Source organism: Protopterus annectens, chromosome 1.part1 (assembly GCF_019279795.1).
Source record: "Protopterus annectens isolate FY-2018-M chromosome 1.part1, PAN1.0, whole genome shotgun sequence".
NCBI lineage: Eukaryota > Metazoa > Chordata > Ceratodontiformes > Protopteridae > Protopterus > Protopterus annectens.
In genome coordinates, this window is record NC_056726.1 from 1,176,945,325 (window position 1) to 1,176,971,974 (window position 26,650).

At 42.6% G+C, this 26,650-nt stretch overlaps 1 protein-coding gene across 1 annotated transcript in view; it reads right to left on the reverse strand.

Moving 5' to 3' along the window:
- The window catches only part of LOC122815863, a 320,691-nt gene extending 310,769 nt beyond the window's left edge, over window positions 1–9,922 (reverse strand). The window contains exon 1 of the mRNA XM_044088685.1: window positions 9,882–9,922. Within this exon, the coding sequence (XP_043944620.1) occupies window positions 9,882–9,915 (34 nt within the window). The 5' untranslated portion in view covers window positions 9,916–9,922. The remainder of the gene's footprint in view (window positions 1–9,881) is intronic.
- Window positions 9,923–26,650: the final 16,728 nt, after the last annotated feature.

Consider the following 26,650-nt stretch of genomic DNA (forward strand, 5'->3'; position numbering starts at 1 on the left):
GTTATGCTAGCTAGAAGCTTGTTAGAAGAGCGTAGTGAGATCAGGTTTTTATAGGGGATTATGAGATTGGATAGTATAGGAGTGCTATTACGTTGATCTTGTGGGCCATGGTTAGTTGGGAGATTTTCAGAAGGTTTTGAAGTTCAAACCAGCCCAGCTGCTTTAGATTTAGACAGTGGTGAGTTCGAAAGGGATTACTAGTGGCAAATCTGGTGATGCTGTTGTAGGCATGCTCTAGTTTGACAAGGTTATTCTTTTTGAGGTTAGTGTATATGGGAGAGGCATAAAGAAGAGTAGAAATTAAATGGGAATGAGCAATTTTGGTTTTAGCTGTTAGAGTTAAGAAAGTTTTGATTCGATATAAGGAGCCAATTTTCCTGTTGACATTTTTAATCGTGTTATTTATGTGACTATCAAATGTAAGGTTGTTATGAATAGTAATTCCTAAAAGTTTGGCTGTAGAGTCAGGGTGTATGATTGTGCTATTATTGGAAATGACAGAGAAATCAATTGGGGTAGATTTATTAGAGGGTGTAAAGAGAAGGAGCTTGGTTTTCTTAGCATTAAGAAGGAGACAGCGTTTAGTGAACCATGTTTAACTGTGTTGAATACATTCTGAGTGAGGGAATGTAGTGCAGACGGTGAGCTTGCTGAGCATATTAATGTTGAATCATCTGCATATTGAATGCAGGTGGCGTGTGGGATTGCTACATGCAGGTCGTTAATAAAAAGAGACAAAAGAAGTGGACCTAGAATGGAGCCCTGAGGGACTCCCAGGGTGACAGGTAGAAGGGATGATAGATTATGTTCCCAAAGAGCTGCTTGTTGTCTATTGGTTAGGTAGGACCTGAACCATTTAACAGCTAAAGAGTCAAGAGAGAAGGATTCAAGAATGTTGATCAGAAGTGCATAGTTTACCATGTCGAAAGCTTTGGGGAGGTCAATAAAGAGTGCAGATGAGAGGTTGTTGTTATTGCAATTTCTATTTATAACATCTGTAAAGGATAACAGAGCGGTTGTGGTACTATGAGATGGCCTAAAACCATGCTGGCATTTAGCTATTATGTTATTTTGTGTTAAATGGTTTAAAAGTTGATGATGAACGCATTTTTCCATGATTTTTGCTAAGGGTGATGAGTGCTACTGGCCGATAGTTAGAGCAGTCATTTGAGTTGCCGCCTTTGTGAAGGGGAATGATATGGGAGATTTTCCAGATGTTTGGAATGTAACCTTCCTTAATGGTTCTGTTTATGAGGATGGATATAAGATAGGAAATTACTTTGTCTGCTTTTTGGAGGTATTCAGAAGGTAACTGGTCAGCAGAAGGGGTACAAGGCTTAAGTTTTTGGATGAATTTGTAGATGAGAGTGGTAGATATTGGTTGCATAGAGAATACTGGTAGAGTACTAGGTATGGACATGGCAAGGTTTGAGCTGTCTGGAGTAAGTTGGCTTGTTAGTGTTTGTATGGTTTCTGTAAGGAAGGAATTGAAGGCATTGGCCATTTGGTGGAGGGTGTTTGGGTCACCCTGAAGCGGGATAGGTGTATGAGAGTGCCCTGGGGAAAGGAGTTTATATACACTAGACCAACACTTCTGGGGGTTATTTTGGTGATTTTGCTGTATTTTACAGTAGTAGTTCTTTTTGTCTGTGAGTATTGCCTTTTTTAGATCTTCCTTGACAGCCTCTAGGAGACAAAATACATGGCTGGGGCTTGAGATAGTCTTCACATGAAATGTTATTTACACCCTGTATTCTTTTAGTGACAAACCTCTGTGGACGTTCCAATTGTTGGATGTGCCTGGTTATGAACATACCAAAGGGGGCACTCTACTCATTGAAAGGTCTGATGAATGCCAAATACAGTGGAATAATGACACCTTTGATCTAGATAGCATACCTTTGTTTATAAGTTGCCTAACACAAAATGATTTCCTCACTACTGTAGACACATGATGGTCAAATTCTAAATTACTGTTTATGTGTGTTCTCAAGTCCCTGACTGCTGGGATAACTCATAGGGATGTGTTGTCAATAGGATAGTTATTATGGAAAGATGACTTCCTGAAGGGTACTTTTATGTGTTTCTTGGCATTTAGTTTTAGTACATGGCTCTGACGCTAGCCATTTGTGGCAGCTCTTCCTGGAGAAAATTTGTATCAGTAAGGGATCCTATAACTCCTCTTAATCTGCAATTTATCTGGAAATTTAGTCAGCCAGAGACCACTGACATTGGTTTTGACTTCAGTGAAGTAAATGCCAAAAAGGAGCAGTCCCAGGATTGATCTCTGAGGGACTTTGCTTGTGACTGGCCTCATTGTAGAGGTGGACTCTCCTATTATAACTTCCTGGGTCCTGTCTGTGAGCCAGCTAACTATCCACTGGGTGATATAAGGGTTTATACCCAACCTCTTGAGTTTGTCTGCAATGCCCAAGTGGGGTGTTGTGCCAAATGCCTTGGCCAGGTCAAGGTAGGCAGAGTAAAATGTTTGCCCTCATCCATTGCCTTGGTGACTTTCTTAAAGAAATCCACCATGTTGAGTAGGCATGACCTGCCCTTAACTAAGCCAAATTGGATTGTGACCAGTGTCTGGAGGTTTCCTATGTCATTACTGATCATTTCCATGATAATTCTTTCTATGACTTTGCATATGAGACTAGTGAGATTTATGGGTCTGTAGATGACCCACCTTTGTGCAGAGGGATGGCTGTTGCTGTTCTCCATTTGTGAGGCAGAAAGTCTGTTTGGAAATTCCAGAGGGATGGATAAGTCATGTTTTATGCTATTTAGAAAACATCCTGGGATATTGTGTGTACCCACAGATGCAGTGATCTTGGCCTTAGCGTGAGAGAGAGTATTAAGGGCCTGTTTCCTAGTGTTAGTAGGGGATTATATTGCATGGTGCTTCCTGAGCGGAAGTTGGGAGGGAAAGAGGGATGAGTAGGAGATGAATGTTTTGGCCAATAGGTTTGCTGCATCTTCTGGCTCATTATAGGTGGCTCCATCAGTATTGAGCTCGGCACACTATTGTCTTTGAGGTTGCAGACATAGCAAAGAGAGTTTTCTGGTTGTGCTTGGCCTAGGATGCCAAATCTACCTCACCTTTTGGTTTGGTAGACTTCATTTGTCCTCTGAGTTATTTGTTAAGTTAATGAGAGTGCCTTTATTCTGCTGTGTGGCGTATGCCTTCATTTTTACCATAATTTTCTTCCTTTTGTTATATAGCCTATTAATGCTGTGATATCAACAGGGTCGCTTGTTTTTTGAGTTAGTTCCATGCTTCTTCCTGGTGGGTACAGCTGCCTTTATACAGCTGTTAACATATGAAGTAAAAACCAAGCGTTCTCACCACGAATGCAGTCAAAAAAAAAGTATCCATATGGTGTGGTAGAATAAAACATTCACCAAAACTCCTCCGTAATGATTCAAAAGCAAGTTTAATATGAAATGTGAGCGCGTAGTAACTAGCTCACGCATCAGAGACAAAACAAAATTGTTTAAAAACAAAAATGTAAAAGAAAAAGAGAGGCTAAAAATAAAAAATAAAATAATTAATTTAATTAGACAAGTTGTAAAACAATTAGATTCATTGACTTATCACATTAAGTCAAACTAAGTGCAATTAAATAAATTTAAATTAATATATATCTCCAGGCTGCCGCATGCATATCACCGCTATGTACTTTGATGACAAATTATTATGTATCCAAGAAAATACAATACAATGTAGTAAAGCTCTATGCTGTAAAATGTTGCAAAACAGATTACACAAACTACAGGTTCTACAAAAGCAAAAAAAAGCAATGTGAATGCAGTAACAGCTGTTAACATACATGTGCACAGTTTCTGTGAACAGTTCTGTATAGGCAGCAGTGTTCTCAGAGTTTATGGAGGTTTGAAATTTTGCCAGGTTATCACTTAATAGCAGGAAGTTAGCCTTAGAGTAGTGCCTGGGTATTACAGGGTTAGCTGGGGTTCCAGGTTTTATTTTTACTTCAGAGGAGAGCATTCTGTGGTCTTACCTTACCAGAGGTGACATTACACTAGGGGGTGTGTAGCACTCTCTCGTGTTAGTGAGGACCAGATCCAGTATGTTTGCAGCCGTGTTTGGTATTAATACTCTTGTCCAGGAGTTTGTATTTACAAAACTGAAAAATTGCTATATTTGCATGTTTGATATCATATATAATTCCCAGTTAATTGTGAGGTAATTAAAGTCACCCATGAATATGGTATTGGGTCGGATGGTTAGTTTTCCTAATATATTTAAATACATGGTATGGATTTCCTGAGTCATAGTAGGTGCCTATAGCTTGCAAGGAATTGTATAGGACTTAGCCTACAGTGATTTGAAAGTAGAGAAGTTCAAGTGAATTGTTCGGTCTGACCAGCCCTAAGTTATTCATTACTAATTGGAACCACCTATTTCTAGCTTAATTTTGTTTCTTAGAACTAGCCAGTTTTCTAGTTTCAGCACTCAGATCTGTTTCTTTTAGTGCAGCACTTGTTCAGAACTCATTGTAAGCACTAAATAAGCTACAAATGACTACAGCACTCAACTTTCCTCACTGTCTAGAGGAAAACCATTTTAGTACTTAATAAATAAGCACCTATCCAGGCATGTCTAAGGGTCAGCTCCCAGTGATTTCTCCTGTCTACCTGATGAATCTGGGCATCTTGGGGCAATGCAGCAATTGCCTCATGTACACAGACAACCCTCTCCTCCTACCACCCAACACTACAACCTGTGAGAGATGCACTTATATAGCCAAACTGGAAGCAAAACTCTCTTCACCCAAGACTGGACTAGACAGTCAAGAGGAGAAGGTAAACACTTGCACCACACCACACTCAGCAAATAGTCCCTCAAAACTTACACCACCAAAACACACACATAGAAACACAAAACACACACCTATATTAATGGAGGCTCTCAATAAAAATCTACCCACGCAACAGGGACCTCCAAAGCAAAAACACAGGCAACCTCCACCCCCCAACACAACCCAAATGACACATAGCCCACAAACTCAGTGTGCAACTCAATCACAGCCCATAAGGCATAACAATGTACCCAACACTCTAGTCATAGGTGACTCTATAGTCAGGCACATTGATGTTCCACTCACCAGGCTAAACAAGGAGAAAGTTACTTTCAGATGCCCATCAGGTGCTAGGATCCGGCACATAACGTATGCACTCAGGTCATTCCACAACAAGTACAAATATGACTTTGTCATTGTCCATGTTGGGGTGAATGACCTAAGACATGCCTCCCTGGACTAAATGAAAAGAGACATGGAGGCGCTGTCAGATCCTGTAGCTCAGGCAGGTATGACCCTAGCCCTGAGTAGCATCCTGCCATCACCCAGAATGATACCACGGTACAAGGACAAAATTATTGACTTCAACAATTGGCTAAGCTTCTGGTGTCATTCTAAGAGGATCCAGTATCTGTCTGTCTGGGATGACATGATCGACAAACCACGATGCTTTGCCAGAGATGGCCTGCACCTGTTGCCCTTGTTGCCCAGATACTGGCTAAGGCTCTTGTCACCCCTATAGTGCCTTTTTTAGGCAAAGTTCAAATGACAAATTCACCACCGTCACAGGTATAAGCAAGCAGAATCTGAGGCTAATGAACTTAATGCTAGAAGTCTAAACCTCAAAATGCACTCACTTTAGGCACTCCTTAAAATGGAGAACATCGGCATCTGTGCAGTGACAGAGACCTGGTTCAAGCCTCCAGAGAGCACCCCTGCATTACCAGGCTATAATTCATACCACACCTTTTAGCCACCTAACCTGGACCGAAACACTAAAGGCAGAGGCATGTCCATATTCATTAAGTATATCCACACCTCCAGGCTAGTTGCTCAGCCTAATGCATCCGAGTTTATCCAAGTGCAACTAACTCTGGGCAAGACCACAATCCAAATTGTAGCTTGTTACAGATCCCCCACCATGCCCCAGGATTTCCACTCCTCATTTCTTGATACACTGGAAAATGTTTGGGTACAACCTAACACCGTAATGATGGGTGATTTCAACTAACCCACCATTAACTGAGAAAACTACTCATGTACCAACTCTTGTGCTCACCGTTTTCTGGAATTCTTAAATTCCAATGCCTTGGATCAACTTATCCACACCCCTACCAGGGGCAACAATATCCTAGGCCTGGTCATTACCAACATGGACAAATGGTGTTCCATGCCAGAGGTCAACTCCTTATTGGTCAGATCCAACCACAAGCTAATCCCCCTAGACATCCACATCCCACCCCCACTCTCCAATAGGGAAACCACCGTAAAAAAAATTTCTCTAAAGCCAACTTCACGCTTCTTAAGACAGAAGTGGCAAACTTTACGACACCCATGTTGATGGACAATAGAGGTACGACTGCTGAATCCTATACAAATGCACTTTATAAGCACTTACATGAGTGCATGGATCGTGCAATCCCTAACAGAACCAAGATGCTATCCTCCAAAAAAGGAAGCCAATCTGGTGGTCCCCTGCCATAAACAAACTCTACAACAGAAGAAAGAAACTGTTGCAAAAAAGAGTAAAATCCCATGATTGGAGGAACTCCATGGTCAGCCTCAGTAAGAAGCTGAGATCCCTCATAAAATCCTCCAAAGACAGTTACAAAAACAAAATCACCACTAATTCTAAAGACAACCACAAAGCATTCTAAAGCTATGTCAAGAATCTCAGTGACAACACTCAGATCTGCTCTGAGTTACAGCACAATGGCACTAAATATACAGAACCAACTGATATTGCCAACATCCTGGCAGATAGGTTCAGTGCTAACTTTACCCCTCTCTCACCCCCTAAAGGGCCCATCTCTATACCGGAAAAATGCAAAGTTCCTTTAATCATGGCTGCACAGGTAAAAAACACAATCTCCAAAGCCAAGAACACAGCATCCATGGGACCTGACAACATGCCAGGCTGCTTTCTACACCAACTGCAGAATGAACTGGCACCCCACCTAAGTACCATGTTCAATCATAGCCTTACCTCAGGCTTTGTGCCCACTGAATGGCACACAGCAATGGTTATCCCACTCCACAAAGGGGGAGCCATCACGGACCCCAGGAACTACTGCCCCATTAGCCTGATGCGTCTGGTCTGCAAGGTTATGGAAGTATAATCATGGAATTTATAAACTATGACATTGGTAATCTCCAAACTCTGGACCCTACCCAGATCGGGTTTGTAAAAAGCAGATCATGTCTCCTAAACCTAACAGACTTTTTTAAAGCGGTCACCAATGCCGTAGATGAAGGTAAGGTGGTTCACACAGCCTACCTAGATCTCAACAAGGCTTTTGACACCAACCCCCACTCTGGAATTATCGATAAACTCACTAAACTAGGTATAAATCCCTATGTCACAAGATGGGTTGCCAACTAGCTCACTGACAGAACCCACACTGTGAAAGTAGCAGACTCTAAATACAACTTCAGACCAGTGACAAGTGGATTACTACAGGGTTCTGTCCTGGGTCCTCTCCTGTTTGGTATCTACTTCCCTGAAGTACAGGCTAACACAGAAGATCTTTGGCTAACAAAGATCGCAGATGACTGCAAACTAGGAGCCATAATCAAAACTCTTAACGATGTGGACATCCTACAAAAGGGCCTCACTGAGACAGATGCCTGGTGTCAAAGCCATGTTCACAAGCTCAATGCCAAAAAGTGCATTGTCATCCCTTTTGGTAAAAACACTGTACACCGAAAGTGTGATAAGAGACCTTGGGACACAGGTGGACAGTAGTCTCTCCTTTGATAATCACATTACCACAGTAGTCAGGAAATCTTTCTACATGGCTCACCTCATCTCAAATGGTTTCTCATCCAGGAAAAAAGAGGTCATTGTTCCCCTCTACTCATCACTCATTAGACCCATTATAGAGTACGACGCCACTTTTGGTGTGTACCTCACAAGACATCTACAACAACTGGAAAGGCCACAGAAATACCTCACAAAGAGGATTATTGGCCTCAAACAGATGCCCTACGCAGACCATCTCAAAAAACTCCAGCTTTACTCTGCCACATATCACCTACTCAGAGGCTATCTCTGCCTAACATGCAAAGCTTTGTCAAACCCAGCGCTGTTGGACATGCTCCACTTAAAGAAATCCCAATCCCTCTGAGCTACACGCTCTAGGGACCTAAACCTTGTCACCACAATAAAACATGCTGGATGGATATATTCCTGTCCCAGAGACTTCCCATACTCTCGAACAAGCTATCTATCTATATCAAACAAACCTCCTCATTAGCACTCTTCAAGAAAAATCTTGATGATTGGATGGGAGATAGGAAATTCACCCTGGGGATTACTTCTGTGGCTCTGCTTGACAGGGGCACAGGAAAATAATTTTCTTGGGTGGCAAAAGCCAGGGTACTGTTTGCCTAGGCTTATATAGGCCCTAGGACTAATAGCCTATTATCTACCTATGAAACTATGAACCTTGTATTTGTTTTTGATGTAAATTGAGATGCCTCCAAGTTTAGTTCCCATCTGTGTAGTAGCTGGTATAAATGCATATAAGGCATTATAGTCTTGCATTGCCAGTGTGCTCTCTGCAGCCTTAAACCATGTCTCTGTAACTGCACAGACGTCAGCATTCTCTAAGGTGAGGACAGCTTGTAAAGAGCGTAGGTTTTTGTTTAAACTTTTAGCACTGGGCAGTAACACCTTTAGATTTTCTTGGTTTTGATTTGTTATGTTGGAAGTGCTTTCAGTTTGGTATTGCCTAAAAAGGGCACTATGGGGGAGGACAGTGTTTTAGCCAATAATCAAAAAGTCCATAGGTGAGAGGTGCGAACCATCCCTAGCAAAGAAGCATGATCTGTTGACCATTTCCGTTCATACTGACAAATACTGCACCCCCTTAGAACGTTTCAACAACACTGTTAATAAGGATAAGATTTTGTTCAAATTATATATTTCCAAATAAAAAAGGAATAATTATTTTATGTGCCACTAAGCATTATTGTAAGTCTCTTGCACTCCAACACTTAAGAAAAACATGCAAAAAAATATCAATTCTGTGCTGTATAAGCTGTAATGCTTTATAAGGGCAGCAGGGTAGAGAGGACATCTGCAATTATATTAAAAAAATCATAGCCAGCGAAGTCAGGCATAACCTTCTGATCAAGAAGTTCAACTTGAAAAGTAAACATGAATAATAAATTATGATAATGCAAATCATATACATTACTGCACTGAAAATTCATAAATATTATGCTTGTCATAAATGTAGAATACTATGAGTTTCGAGTATCTAGTGCCTACGCAAGTAAGCATAACAAAGTAGGAAGTAAGAATCACACACACTTAAATTTCTCAGTTTGCCCTTGATACATAAATCTAGGTTATTGACAAGAACATTGGCAGACTGTCCATTCAGCTATTCTACAGTTTGTACTGCTAAAGATACGTCTAGAGCCTATGAGAGAGGGTCTTTTACAACATTTCTGTCATCCTGCTTGTATTGTCAAGAATATATCACAGCCTAAGCTTCTTTGATTTAAAACTTAGCAAGCAGTCAAGAAGAACAGGTTTCTTCTGTGTAAGAAATCTTTGAATATATACAGTTGCAGTTTTGTATTACATAAAAACATTTTATTCCCTCTGCCTCCGTTGCTTAACTGTATAACTCTGACCAAAGACACTTAACCAGATGCCCTTCCCTGGGTGAGCCTGAAAAAGGTCCATAGAGGTCAGTGGTCTAATCCTTGTAACAAATACAGATACAATAAATAAATAAAACATAGCAGTTTGTTAAAAATTAAATGTGTGTTTAAAATATAAATGTTTCTCATTTACAAAATCAGAATAAAATGTAAAATACTTACAATATGACATAAGTAATATGGTTAGCAGTGCCATTCTTCTTCGTAATCCTCACAAGAAGGAAATGCTGACCAAAACATTTACTTTGGTCAGATGTTCAAACTCAGTTTGTAAGAAACAGGAAGAAAGAATTTACCAGTTAAATATGGATTCAGTTATTAACTTCTTCATTTCTGAAATTTCACTATAATTAGAAGTAAAGGAATGGTGGCTTTCATTGCTCAGCTGAGGCACTTGTTTGAAAAACATGCTATGAAGAAACTTTTGCTTTAATAGAGATTTGATATTAGAAAAGCTAGTTAAGTCTAGTGCTGGCCAAAGAATAGACATACATTTAATTGCTTTCTATTTTATAAAGCTTATCTTTAGTGAATTAAGATTTCACAACATATACAATTACGTTTTACTAGTTATGCCAATCATTTTATTTGTTGATTATAAACAGTAAGAGCTGTTATGCAAAATTTCCTTTTATAGTTACCTCACAGAATATGTTTTTGTATGGTCCAACCCTTTTTGTGTTCTGTTATTCCTACATTCCCCCCGGATTTACGAAAGCTTGTACGGAGTGCAATAAGAGTGTAGGAGCTCAAGCCGGCAATATGTCTGCCGTGCGATCCAGTTACAACCGGCAGGGGCATGCACGAGAGCTGCTAAAGCTACTCTTGCATGGACAGCATCATGGTATGCAAATTACCTCATTTGCTGGTGAAAGCCATGCAAATGAGGTAAATTTGTGATCCAGGAAACACTTACCTGTCCGTGGAAGATTAGTGTTAGCTGCAGAAATGTACTCCGTTGGTAACGGAGTACATTTCTGCAAATAGCTAAATGGAGCTATGACAGCTCCAAATAAAGGATGCATACAGTTGAGGAAGCATGCCAATGGCCAAATATAAGGCCATTGGCATTATATAATGTTTAAAAATATAACAATTTAATGTTTTTTCCCCCAATCTCCGGTGTTTATGCATAGCGCATCACTGCAAAAATGCGCAGTGCTTATAAAAACAAGAAAATAATTTAAAAAAAAGCAAAAAATAGGCATTTTAATTAAAAAGCGTATTCTGCTATGCAGGTGAATGGCAGGCTGAAGACAACATGGCCACTGAGTAGTGGTTGCTAAGGGGGGGATGCTCAGTGTGAGAGATGTAACCATGAATTACTAGGCAATCCTATACAAATGAGGATAAGGATAGTGAATCCCAATTTCCTCCAGCATGTGAGGCATGTCCCAAGAGTGTAAGAGTAGGAGTAGCTGAATAGAAGAATAGAATATAGGTGACATCATGAAGGTGTGTGTCAGACAGGCTGTAAGCTAATTGGAGCACAGTGGCTTGTGTTTGCTTTGAGTTGCTCAGGATTGCAAGAGGCATGCCTACAGCTGTCCTATTTGAAAACTTCAAACCAAAGGTGCACACTGTTAAAAGATAGGAAACTCCTTGCAAACATGCACACAGTATGTGAATGCATGTGTGCTTGTTTGCGCTCATTTGTGCGGCGCTGCCCCTGGCAGAAACAGAAAGGCAAAAGGAAGGAAAAGAAGTAGTAAGAAGTTAACCAAGGAGAACTAGCAGAGCTACCAGGTGAAATATATCAGAATCAGTCAATTACATAGGCAGCAGATGATCCCAGCCCAGCACTTTAAACTCTGCAAACACCATTCCCCCCTGTTTTTTCTCAAGAACTCTGCAACACTGCAGTATAGAAAGAGGGAAAGCTTAAAAAGCTTAAGTCAGACAAAATGTTAGGGGCTGCTCTTGCTATCATAAACCAACATGTGCAAGGTGCTGAGAGTGGTGATGTTGTGAATGCTGCTGAGCAACCCACAGTGAGGAGATGGAGAAGAGTGTACAGACCCAGGGTAACCTACCAGGGGCTACATGAGCTGTTGATAGTGGAGCACTATAGGTTGGACAGAGAGCTCCTACAGCAAATTGTTGAGCTTTGCCGGCCACGCCTCACACAGAGAACCAACAGAGAGGAACCCATCCCAGTGGATACCAAGGTATGCATAGGCCTAAGAATACTAGCTACAGGTACCTTCCAAAGACCAACTGGTGATATGATGGGGATTTCACAGGCATCAGCATCCAGGGTACTCCACCAGTTCCTGGATGCCATGTCAGCACATGTCGGTGACCACGTATATTTCCCCAATTCTTGTGAGGCATTGGCCAGCACTATGCATCTTTTCCACCAAATAGCAGAATGCCCTGAGGTAGTGGGTGCAATAGACTGCACGCACATATGCATCAAAGCACCACCCGGTGAGCAGGGTAGGGTCTACATCCACCGCAAGGGCTTCCCCTCCATCAACTGCCAGTTCGTGAGCGATGCCCAGGGCATAATAATGAATGTGCGTGCTGGATTCCCTGGAAGCTATCACAATTCCCACATTTGGTATTTGACCCAGCTGTACCAGAGATTTGCCAATGGGGACATCCCTGAGGGTCACCTAGTGGGGGATGCTGGTTATGCACTGGAGCCGTGGTTGATGACACCCATCAGAAATGCACACACACCTGAACAAGAACTCCATAATGAGGCACACGCACAAACAAAAACATAATTGAGCATGTGTTTGGGATGCTCAAGTCACGGTTCTGGTGCCTGGACATATCTGGTGGAGCCTTGCAGAACTCACCAACTACATGTACCCAAATTGTTATGGTATGTGCCATGCTACACAATATGATCCTGCGGAAACAGCTGCAGCAGGAATAGCATGGGGCAGGGCCAAACAGCCCCCCACCATTGCCAAGGCCTGCACAGGCACAGCGTGACTCAGAGGAGGAACAACCTGAGCCTGCCCCAGTAGGCAGAATGAGGCATGCCCAGTATGCCCTGGCCTTGGCAAAGAGGCAACGCATAGCACATACACTGACTCAGTAGGCACCCTGGAAATGACACCTCTCTCTGACTCACACATAGAGTAAAAGGGATGCCTAACTTGACACTACCTATTTTCAAACATGTATAGGGAGTGTACTATATGCATCTGACATAGGCAGCCCTGCAGCACCACCTGAGGCATGAGTGCCCTATTTTAAACAATATAAAGCACTGCTAAGCACATTTTACTAGTATTGAGCATATTTAAATACAATTGGGCGTAGCTGCGCACCGTGCTAACCAGCGCAGCATTGAGCAAAGTCGGGTAAACATGCAAACACCTGCTTTACTGTTCCTTAACCAGTCAGGTCTGCCCAGCAGGAAAATAAAAAGCAGTGACAGGGCTCAAACTCAGGATACTGTGTATTATAGTCACAGTACTGAACCACTAAGAAATGACAGCATTTTACTGGCACAGGCACAACTTAAGTCACTCACACATACAAGTTGAGGGGGGGGGGCAGTCACATACCTAACAGTCACAGCCAGCAGGACATTTGTAGACAAATGCAAAAACAAACAGATGCTTAATCATGCTCTCTGTAGAGGCATATGAGTAACCTCCCCCCAGGTTTATGCAGACAGATAACAGCAGGCCAGGTAGTGTAATGTGGGTTGGGTAGGCTATGAAGTCACAAACTAATATGCGTGTAATTGGAAGCTAAGGTCTGTAGTACAGTGGTATGCCTCAAGCCAGTATGATAGGCAACAGTACAGACTGAAATGGAGTACCTGACATAGCAGTGCAGGCCTAGCAAATGTGTATAAGTGTCAGGTGTACCCCTCATCCTATGTACACCCACAGTAACAATCAGGTGTGCCCCCCGGGTAGAAAATTACAAAAAATAGCTGTCCCCCCATATGTAGAAATGTTGATAAGTCTATGCAAATTGACTCATGGAAGCCCTGCAGGCACAATGTGCTTCCTGTCGATGTACAACACAAAGCTGAGCCCTGAAGTAAAAACCAACTTGAATTTTCACACACATATATAGTATCTATATATATATATATATATGTATATCTATATATATATCTATATATATATATATATATATATATATATATATATATATATATATATATATATATATATATTGATGCCCATAGTGGGCATGATCACACACAAACAAATTTAGCAAATGTCAGTCAACAACATACTGAAAGGTCATACTGGGCATGCTCACACACTTAGGGCATGTCTGAGTAAAGCAGCGGGCCACACATATCTGGCAGTGGCAGTTCTTACTCCAGACACTTGTCACTATTCACCAATCCTGCCTTGCACACACACCGATATGAAAACAGACCCATATAATATATTGGACCCCTGTCATAATCAAACTATGTATTACAAGTACTTAAGTTGTTCAAAGAAAGTGAAAATCCAAAGAAGATCAATAAATCTCTGATCAGTATCATCAAGAAACAATGAGCACTCCTAACATTATCCAAGCTATGTTCTGGCAAAAATATTGCCAAAGAGTCCATAGAGAACCATGAAGCTTTCTTTCGCTATGTCATAAATATCAATGTAAACTCATATATGTTCTGAGTCAGTGCAAAGTGTAAATGAATACATGTACATGACTGACATTGCCAACATCTTGTCAGACAGGTTCATACATATTTACCCCTCTCTCACTGACAAAAGGGCCCATTACCATACCTGGAGATTGTGAAAACCCAAAAATCACATATACAAGGGTTAAACAGCTCTATCCAAACCTAAAAACATGGTGTCTATGGGATGACATGGTGTCCCTGGCTGTGTCATATGTGAACTCCAAAACAAACAGACCCTGCACCTGAACAGTCTGTTGAGACTCACCCTCTGTACAGGATATGAAACTGTTGAATGGGTTACAGCAATGTTTGGCACACTCCACATGTGTTGGTGCAAAACAAACCATGGGAACTATTGTCTTATAAGCCTAATAAGCCTGATCTGCAAGGCCATGGAGTCCATCATTATTGAACTTATAAACAGAGCTATTGGGAGCCTACAAACACCCAACCCTCCCCATTTTGGTCTGGTCAGAGGCAGATCATGCTCCCTAAACCTGCTAGACAGTTTTCAAGGCAGTTACCCAGGACATACATCAATGAAATGAGCTCCACATGGCCTACATAGACCTTGAAAAGCCCGTTTCCAACATCCCACACAAATGTCATATCAACAAAATCAACAACCTGTGCATAAACACGTATATCATCTGATGGATTGCCAACTGGGGCACAGATAGATCCCATAAGGTAAGAGCTGTGGTCTCCCTGTTGGACTGTAAACTGGTAACAACTGCTGTTCCCCATGGCTCAGTCCTGGGACCCCTCCTGTCTGGTGTATACTTTTCAGAAATACAGTCAAACACATGAGGGCTATGGTTAGCAAAGTTTGTGGATGACTGCAAAAAGGTTGTCATAATCGATGTTTGGGACAACAGAGACATCCTTAAAAAGGATCTCAGTCAGATAGATGTGATGTCAAAATTATGGCCTCGAGCTACAGTCATACAAATACCACATAGGTGCCCACATCCTAAATATGGAGGTAATAATCATGGATCTATGGACACATGTGGATAGTCATCTCTAGTTTCAGAAAATACATTCACAAGGTGGTTAGAAAATCATGCTATGTGTTCCCACAAGTTGCCAAAGTCTTTGCATGTAGGTCAAAGGAGGTTCCCTCTACTCATCAGTCATCAGACCAATCAGAGAGTACCACAGCACACATGCAATGAATCTGACTAGGCACCTTCAGCAGCTGGAAAGGCCACTGAAGTACCTTAACAAGAGGATTACTGGCCTCAAACAATTGCCCCATGCAACAAGACTGAAGTAACTCAATCTGTACTCGTTGCATACCATCTACTCAGGCAATCTCAGCCCAACAGACAGACAGGTTCATGTCCAATGCAAAACTGATGTACATGCTCTGTCTGAAGTAAACCCAAGCTCACTGTGCCACATGCTCTAGGGATATAGTCATCACAACAATAAACAGAACATGTTGGAGGGATACATTACTAACTCACAGACTTCCCTTGCTTTGGAACAGGCTCCCAACCTACATTAAGCTGAGTCCCTCACTGATATTGTTCCAGAGGAGCCTTGATGGATCACTTCATCGGCTCTACTGCACAGAGGCATAGGGAAGTAACCCCATGTGTGGTGATAGCTGTACACGCTGGCCATACTAATATATGCCTTCAGGCAGATAGCCTATTACCTACCTATGTACCTATATATGTAGGGGGAACACAGTATAAGCCAAAGATGGATGGGCAGAGATGTGTTTAAGAGGGTGACCATGACAGGGAGCCATCCAGGACTGTCCCACCCAGCACACATCCCAATGGCAAAAAAGACATGAGGTGCACATCTCACCCACTGTACATAATAGCCACCAGTATCTGTAAGCATTACAGTGTATGTGGTGCATGTGCCTGCTGTACAACATGACTGTACAATGAAGTACGCATCTACTATCTGTAGACATGTACCTGTCACATAGGTTCATAGGTATGAAGTAGACTATCTTCACGAAGGCATATATTAGCCTAGGCATGTTGTGCAGCTTTCACCACCCCATTGGTTAGTCTCCTAAGCTCTAGTTCTAATAGTTAGTACCCTAAGCACCTTTCTGGTGGGGCTGCTGATGTGATGCCTGGGGTGAATTGTCTGTTTCCCATCCACTCATCAAGGTTCCTATTGAAGAGTGTCAGCGAGGGGCTCTGTCTGATGTACATTGGGACTCTGTTCCACAGTAAGGCAAGTCTCTGAGATGGTACTCCATCCCACCAGCATGTTGTATTCATTGTTGTGATGAGGTTCATATCCCTGGAGTGTGTAGTGCAACTCAATTTTGTTATCCTTAGATGGAGCATGTTCAACAGTTATGTGTTGGACATGGCTCTGTATGTTAGGCAGAGTGTGCCTCTGAGTAGGCGGTACGCAATGGAGAACAGATTTAGTTTTACCAGTTGTGTTGCATAACGATGGGTCTGATGACTTAAGAGTAGAGGGCCACCACTACCTCTTTTGATCCTGATGCAAACCCTTTGTTGATTAGGTGGGACACATAGGATTTCCTAATCACTTTGGCAACATGGTTGTCAAAGGAAAGATGACTATCTACTTGTGTCCCCAGATCCCTTATTACCTTGTCAGTTTTTAGGGGGTAACACCCATGTGGTAGTTTGTGGGTACTTTATTTTCCCCAAAGGGTATTACTATGCATTTTTTCACATTGGCTTGAGGCCATGATTCTGGCACAACACATCTGTCTCATAGATTCCCTTCTGGAGAATATTTGTGTCATCTGGGGAATCTATTATGGCAAACACTTTACAGTTCCCAGCAAACTTAGTCAATCACAACCCTCCTGTGTTGGCATGTACTTCTGAGAAGTATATGCCAAACAGGAGGGGCCCCAGGACTGAACCCTGGGGGACACCAGTTGTTACCGGTTTAAAGTCTGACATGTAGTCAGCAACTCTTAATTGGTGGGAATCTATCTGTGAGCCAGTTTGCAATCCATCTTGTGATGTATGGTCTTATGCCCAGGTTGGTGAGTTCATCTATGATACCTGACTGGGGAATGGTGTCAAATGACTTAGTGAGGTATAGGTAGGCTGTGTGGAGATTATTTCAATCTTCTGTAGCCTGGGTAACTGTCTCAAAGAAATCCACCCAGTTCAGGAGGCATGATCTGCATTTGATGAAGCCAGACTGGGTGTGCTCAACTGTGTGAAGGTTCCCAATGTCTTTATTGTTGACTTCCATTATGATTGGCTCCATTGCATTGCAGATCAGACTCATCAGGCTCATAGAGCGGGAATGCCAAGGGTCTTTTGTGGCCCCACCCCTGTGGAGTGGGAAGAATGTTGCTGTGCAACATTCTATGGGTACATATCCTGTAGAGAGGATGTAGAGAGAGGTGTAGGTATCCTTGATGAATATGGAGACATCCCCACCCTATGTGCTATGATCCGGGTTCTGATGCTGGAAGGTATGGAATGAGTAGTATCCTGGTAGTGCTGGTGTGCTCTCTGGAGCCTTGAACTAGGTTTCTGTTACTGCACAGATATCAAAATTCTCCATACTGAGAAGTGCCTCGAGTGTGTGCATTTGGAGGCTGAGACTTCTGGCAATGAGTAGCATTTAGCTCACTTTGTGGTTATTTGTGTTGGTTACAGGGTTTGGTTTGTCCTGAGTGACCAGTGTTCCACACCTGAAGTCAATGCCTCACTGGTCCGATCCGACCATAAGCTAATTACCCTACATATCCACATTCTGCCCCCCCCCCCCCATTAAGGAAACCATGTTAAAAAATTTCTCCAAGGCTAACTTCATGCTTCTTAAGACAGAAGTGGTGAACTTCATGACACCCATTCAGATGGACAATATAGTTACAACTACTGAATCCTACACAGTTGCACTTTATAAGCACTTACAGGAGTGCATGGATCGTGCTATCCCAAACAGAAACAATCCTCCAAAAAAGGGAGGCAATCTGGTGGTCCCCTGCCATAAACAAACTGTACAATAGAAGGAAGAAACTGCCGCAAAAGAGAGTAAAATCCCATGAGTGGAGGAGTTCCCTGGTCAGCCTCAGTAAGAAGCTGTGATCCCTGATAAAATCCTCCAAAGCTAGTTATGAAAACAAAATCACCACTGATTCTAAAGACCACCACAAAGCATTATATAGCTATGTCAAGAATCTCAATGGCAACACTCAGATCTGCTCTGAGTTGCAGCACAATGGCACTAAATATACAGACCCAAATGATATTGCCAGCATCCTGGCAGATAGGTTCAGTGCTAACTTTACCCCACTCTCACCCATTAAAGAGCACATCTCTATACTGGAAGAATGCAAAGTTCCTGTAATGATGGCTGTACAGGTAAAAACCGCACTCTCCAAAGTCAGGAACACAGCATCCATGGGACCAGACACCATCCCAGGCTGTGTTCTACATGAACTACAGAATGAACTGGCACCACACCTAAGTACCATGTTTAATCATAGCCTCACCTCAGGCTTTGTGCCTGCTGAATGGTGCACAGTGACGGTTATCCCACTGCACTAGGGGGGGAGCCACCTCGGACCCCGGGAACTAGCGCCCCATTAGCCTGATGAGCCTGGTCTGCAAGGCCATGGAACGTATCATCATGGAACTTATAAACAAAGACATTGGTAATCTCCAAACTCTGGATCCCAACCAGTTTGAGTTTTTAAAAGGCAGGTCATGTCTCCTACACCTGATAGACTTCTTTAATACAGTCACCAAAGCCGTAGACAAGGGTAAGGTGGTTCACACAGCCTATCTAGATCTTGCCAAGGCTTTTGACACCATCCCCCACTCTGGAATTATAGATAAACTCACTAAACTAGGTATAAATTCTATGTCACAAGATGGGTTGCTAACTGGCTCACTGACAGAACCTACACTGCTACACTGTGAAAGTAGCAGACTCCAAATCTGACTTCAGACCAGTGACAAGTGGAGTACCACAGGGTTCAGTCCTGGGTCCTGTCCTGTTTGGTATCTACTTCTCTGAAGTACAGGCTAACACAGAAGATCTTTGGCTAATGAAGTTTGCAGATGACTGCAAACTAGGAGCCATAATAGAAACTACTACCAATGTGGACTTCCTACAAAAGGGCCTCACTGAGACAGATGCCTATTGTCAAAGCCATGGCCTCAAGCTCAATGCCAAAAAGTGCATTGTCATCCCCTTTGGTAAAAACTCTGTTCCCATGAACTACAACATAGGCGGTAGTATACTTAACACCGAAAGTGTGATAAGAGACCCTGGGACACAGGTAGACAGTAGTCTCGCCTTTGATAATCACATCACCACAGTAGTCAGGAAATCCTTCTACGTGGCACACCTCATCACAAAAGGTTTATCATGCAGAAAAAAAGAGGTCATTGTTCCCCTCTACTCATCACTCATTAGACCTATTATAAGAGTACGACTCCCCTTTTGGTATGTACCTAACAAGACATCTACAACTGGAAAGGCTGCAGAAATACCTCACAAAGAGGATTACTGGCCTCAAACACATGCCCTACACAGACCGTCTCAAAAAACTCCAGCTTTACCCCGTTGCATATCACCTACTCAGAGGTGATCTCTGCCTAACATTCAAAGCTATGTCAAACCCAGAGCTTTTTGACATGCTCCACTTAAAGAAATCCCAATCCCTCTGAGCTACATGCTCTAGAGACCTAAACCTTGTCACCACAATAAACAGAACATGCCGGAGGAACAGATTCCTGTCCCAGACACTTCCCATACTCCAGAATAAACTACCTATCTATATCAAAGAAAGCTCCTCATTAGCATTCTTCAAGAAAAGTCTTGATGATTGGATAGGAAATAGGAAATTCACCCAGGGGATCACTTCTGTGTCTCTGCTCGACAGTGGCAGAGGAAAATAAATTTCTTGGGTGGCAAAAGCCAGGGTACCTTTTTGGCTGGGCTTGTATAGGCCCCAGGGCCAATAGCCTAGTACCTACCTATAAACCTATGAACCTTTAAGCCTTGCCTAAAAAAGGTAATATGGGGAGTGCAAGAGCCTTGGCCAGTATTCAGAAGCATAAGGGTGACAGGTGCAAACCATCTCTAGCAAAGCAACAAGGGTTGTCTATCATGTCATCACAGGCAGACAGAGACTGCATCCCCTTTGAACTACACCAGAAGCTCAGCCAATTGTTGAAGTTTATCATCTTTCTGTTATATTGCAGTATCATGTAGGTGAAGGTAAGATGCTACTCAAGGTCAGGGACATACCAGCCTGGGCTACATGAGCATAGAGCTACTATATATCTCTTGTCATGTTGTCCAGGGAGGTATGTCTCAGATCATTCACACTGACATGTACTGTTATGGAGTGATGTAAGTGCTTGTGTTATGTGGCGGATCATAGCACCTGACAGACAACTGATAGTCACCTTTCCCTTGTCCAGCTGAGTGAGTGGAACATTTGTGTGCCTGACTACGGAGCCACTTATTACTAGTGTGTTGGGTATGTTGTTTTGCCTTAGGGCCTGTTGGGAGGCACACTGCTTTGGTGTATTATGTGTTTTCTGGTGTGTGCTTGGAGGAGCATGTTGCTTGCTTGTCTGCTTAGGTGGACACTCTCTCTTTTTCAGATTAATATTTGTATTCTCCAAGTATGATAATGTGTATTTATGTGTGTTTTGCTGGTGCTTATATTGTAGGTCTATGTGAGACTGTTGGTGTTGTGGTTGTATGACCCTGCTCCTCTTGACTGTATTGTCCAGTATAGGGTTGACAGAGCTTAGCCACTGGATTGACCCTGTGTGTGCCTGCATGTGGTGCATCAACCCATATATGATATGGTCATGGCCTATGCATACAACACACTCACAATACACATAGTATGATAAGAATGCTGAGGTTAGCAAATGTGAAAAAAAAAACATTTGGGCAAACTGTCAGCGAGTAATATCTGTATCGCACCCTGTAACTCCATATTGCTTGCTGAAGTGTAAAGATGTACTTAGTTTGGATTAAGAACCCCGCACTTGCCAACTGTGTGTGTGTGTGTGTGTGTGTGTGTGTGTGTGTGTGTGTGTGTGTGTGTGTGTGTGTGTGTGTGTGTGTGTGTGTGTGCGTGTGTGTGTGTGTGTGTGTGTGTATATATCTCTCCCTGGGGAGAGAGACCCCTTTTTGGAGACTACTCACACCCCTTAAAAGTGGTATAATCATCTTTGTCAAGTCTGATGATATCACCATCCTACAAATATACCTGTGGAAATATGAAATCCCAGTAATGTGTATAGTGTGTCATGTAAATGTGTACTGCTGTAGTATCGTAATGTAATTAGGTACAGGTCTGAATTCTGCATTTACCAACTGTGAGTGTGTGTGTCTCCCTGGGAAAGCGTAACCTTTTTGGAGACTACTCACACCCCTTAAGAGTGGTATACTCATCTTTGTCAAGTCTGATGATGTCACCATCCTATAAATATACCTGTAGAAAGGTGAAATATCAACAATGTGTATAGCGCATCAGGTCAATGCATACTGCTGTAATATCATAATGTAGCTAGGTAGGGGTTTGAATGCTGTACTTGCCAACTGTGTGTGTGTGTGCCTTCTTGAGGAGGAATAACCTTTTTGGAGACTACTCACACCCCTTAAAAGTGGTATACTCATCTTTGTCAAGTCTGGTGATGTCACCAGCCTACAAATATACCTGTGGAAAGACAAAATCTCAGTAATATGTATAGTGCATTGTGTAAATGCATACTGCTGTAGTACCCTAATTTAGTTAAGTAGGGGTTTGAATCCTTCACTTGCCAAGTGTGTGTCTTCCTAGGAGAGGCGCAACTTTTTTGGAGACTACTCACACCTCTTAAAAGTGGTGTATTCATCTTTGTCAAGTCTGATGATGTCACCATCCTACAAATATACCTGTGAGAACATAAAATCCCAAAAATGTGTATAGCGTGTCATGTAAATGCATACTGTTGCAGTATCATAATGAAACTTGGAAGGAGTTTGAATCTCGCACTTGCTGACTGTATGTGAGAGTGTGTGACACTGTTGGTTAACATGGAGTGGGTTTTGATTTTTCTAGTGTATGACATATCACAATGACAACTGTATGTGCATTACACATGTAAGGTAGATGTGGGGCAAAGCCATATACATACATGTGACAATTATTTCATAGGTGGGTACTCTGATTTCTACATGAAAGAATCTGTTATCTTTGCCAGAGCATGCTGGTACTTTCCAGACCTTAGGTCACTTCTGTATGCTTGTAACAAGCTCAGCCACTGCAGTGATCCCTGGGCTATGTCTTCTGTTTCACATCAGTCATCACAGTTTCTATTGAGGTATATTTGAATCCTTTTCCAAAGCAAGCAAAGTCTGGCAAAGATGACTAATCATTATAGGTGTGCAACAACCCCTGTGGATATACATGCAAACTCTTTATTGCTTATGTGCTTCACAGAGGGTTTTCCAAAACCCTTTGGTAATGTGATTATCAAAGGAGAGATGACCAAACGCATGGCTCTATGTATACATTAGTACCTGTTCCACATTTTGGGGGCTAGTACCTATGTGGTACTCTGGGGATACTTTGTTTTCTAAAAGTGGATATCTATGCTTTCTTTGGCTTATAGTTTTACAGCATGAGTTTGACACCAGGTATCTGTCTCTATGATACCCTTTTGGAGGATGTGTGTGTCATCTGGAGAATAAAGTATAGCCCACAGTATGCATTTTCATCAAACGTGGGCAAACATATCCCTACTGTGTTTGCTTGTACCTAAGAAAGCTATATGCCAAACAGGAGTGTACCCAGGACTGAGTGCAGGTGAATACCACTTGGTACTGGCAGAGAATTGTAACATGCAGGCTGCAAATGTTACTGTGCATCCTACATCTGTGTGTCACTTGTCAATCCATCATCTAACAATCATTTACGGTCAGTCTGTTGAGGTTATGTATAATACCAGAATGTGGGATGGGTATGAATTGCTGGTGAGCTATAGCTTGGCTGTGTGGACCTCCCCTCCCTCGCCTATAGTCTTGTTAAATGGCTTGAAGTCTACTCAGTGTAGGAGCCATGATCTGGCCTTTAGAGAACCTAAGTGGGTATGGTGCAGTGTTTGCAGGTTCATAATGTCTCTGTTAATGAGTTCCATAATGCTGTGCTCCATAGCCTTCCAGATAACATTTGCCTGGCTTATAGGGTGAGAGTTTCCAGGTTTTGTTGTAGTTCTACCCTTAATCAATTTATGTTAACATTTGCACTGGGTGTGACGAGGGTGGACAGGATTAGGAATAAGTATATTAGAAGGTCAGCCCAGGTTTGAAGGTTAGTAGACCAAGCCAGATAGGCAGGATTAAGTCAGTTTGTACATGGGCTGAGGAGTGATGCAGAGTATATTGTGAAATAGATGCTAAGGATGAAGCTGCCAGGTAACAGGAAAAGAGGAATGGCTAAAATGAGGTTTATGGCTGTGGTGAGAGAGGACATGCTGGTTTATGGTGTGACAGCGCAAGATACAGAGGGCAGGAAGAAATGGAAACAGATGATCTACTGTGGCGACCCCTAATGGGAGCATCCAAAAGGAGAAGAAGAAAATGTTGTAGCTCAACCCTTGTGGACTGTGAACACCATTACCATGCATCATTCCACAAGTATGTAACCTGTATAGAGGCTGCATCTGGACAGAGTGTTTAGGTGAGTGGTGACTTCATATGTCAGCTTGTGTATGACACAGCCAGGGACACTGTCCAGTACCATTGCCACTGTGGTTTGGACTTTGGTAAAGAGATGTTTTAACTAGAGTGTCTGTGAATCATCAGGTTTTACATTCTTCAGGTCTGGAAATGTGGCCCTTGTGCAATGACAAGGTGGTGAAATCCACATTCAAACTGTCTGACAAGAAATTGGTAATGTCAGTCAAATAAGTGTACTTTGTGACCATTTGCATTAACTGTGACCCAATCTGAATTTCCCCCGTAGATTATAAACAACACTATAGAAATCTTTATTGTTGTCTTTGTTATCCTTGCCATTTTGTATTTTGAAGCTTGCCTTGTATGTTTAATGAGGGCTTGTGTTTTCCCAATGATACTGACCAGAGAGGTTATCCCTTCTTGGTATGTAACTCTTTTTTGGTACAACTTCACACCTTCTATTATATATTTAGTTTATGGCATCCATGAGACTAATGCACTTTTACTGTATAAGTGAGAATTTCTTGTGACTGTGATAACACGGGCCATGCAACCCTGTAGGTGAACAGTGTGCATTACTAAAGGATTATGCAGATGGGACAGTTTTAACCTTAGTAATGCAAACTAATGACAGATAGCAACAATGGAGTCAAACAAAGGAAAGTGTCAACTCGTGTCATACACACACATGCGTACTCAAGTTCCAAAATGTGTGTAGTAAAATGCATACTGGCCACCAATAGAAACTATGGAGCGTTAATACTGGCCAATACAGGGCATGTCACCCTGCCCATGTGTCCAATATGCATGTACATGCAGACAGTGCACCTCCACCATGTTCACAAATGGACACCTGCAAACGTGTGTTGTGCATACCCCACACTTACTGTCCACTGTATAATGCATGCTGACACAACTACACACATCAGCCAAGTGGCACATGGGCAAACAAAACACAATTGGAATAAACACTGGTGAAAACATTACAACATTGCTAATTACAGATTTAATGCATCATGCCTGCTCAGCTACACCTTCAAGGATATCATTACACTTTACTGCTGACAACATGCTACACATCCAACCATCGCTATACTTTATTAAAGTCACCCTGTGCATCAGCACCATGTTAGCCTGTTCCTGCATCAATGTTACAGATGACAGAAAGTGGCACAGGTTTCATCATATGCACAGGGTGTGTTGTTGGTTTGCCAGAGGCCTACACTGAGCCATACAATCGACATATGTGTGTGTGAGTGTATGTGTGAGGACCATGAGTACTGTTATGGGCCAATGTTGATGTCATGTGTGCGGGTATGTGTTTGCCCTAGGTTTCTGGTTTATGTGTGTGTGTCTGTATGCACACAGTTCCACCATATGGCTGCCATATACGGGGATTTGTGAGACAGCTATAGACTGTACCTGGCAGGCTTTACAGATCACTGTCTCTGGCCATGGATATGGAACCTGTGCATGGCAGGGGTGCTACAGACAGTATCAGGTACTAATCCAGATTGGGTACTATCGGAAGAGGTTGACAAATGTCCACTGGATCCAGGTCCCTGCTGGGACTGCCCAGAGCCAAGTGCACATGGTCTACTAGGACGGTCTATGGACAGCCACCCCCAACATTGTTCGCACTGGTGCTGGCACTACGGTAGTGGCTGTGACTTGTTGGACCTCCATGGTGACCTCCAGCTGGTGATGTTGCTGGCATACATCAACATCAATTTCTCAACCGTCCCACATTGTCCTGACACATGGACATGACATTGTGAAGGACATCCAATGTCTCACCCCAACGTCTATCAATGACTTCAGTGTAGTTATATATGGCACCTGCTAGGTTACAGATACTGTCATTTACAGAGGTGTAATGAGCCCTCTCTGCCCTTAGCCCCTGTCTGGTGTTCCGCTCCATTCGTGTCTGTGCCTCCATGACAGCCTGAAACATGCGTGTGGTAGAAAGAGGTGTGGCACATCTGCCAAGGGCATGATGACCAGCAGTGCTCTGACGAGAACCCCTGGGCATCTGCCTATGTGGTACCATTCCAGACATCTGGCTATGGCTACTGTGTCCTGATGCATGTGCCATAGATACCACACTGTCCTGGCCAGTGCCAGCCATACACTGTCCCTCAGCTAAGGGCAATGGTAATGATGGATGTACAGGCAGTATAACTGTGTGCATGGATCGGGTAGAGACTTGTGTACTGTCAATTGGTGGCCCAACAACAGACCCTGACAAACCTGCCTGTGCCTCGACACACCTATCCTTATGATCACTTTCTGTCTCAGTGACATCAGGTTCGCTGCTGTACTGAACCAGCCCCACCTCGTCACCTGTGAGAAGAAAACAGGAAACACACTTTAAAACCTGAACATGAACTCAGACAACATGCAAACATGCACACATGCGCACATGCGCACATGCACACATGCACACACACAAAACTACACTCCTCCTGAAAGCAGACACACACAACACCAGCAATCACAGAACATACACAATAGCAGGTGATGTGGGGTACAATATCACAAGCAAAACAGTCATATCACACATGTCAGCATGCAGGACATGTGTTGCTCAATGGCATGCAGTGCAAGTGTAGTCAGTCCTTGTTACTAACAGTAT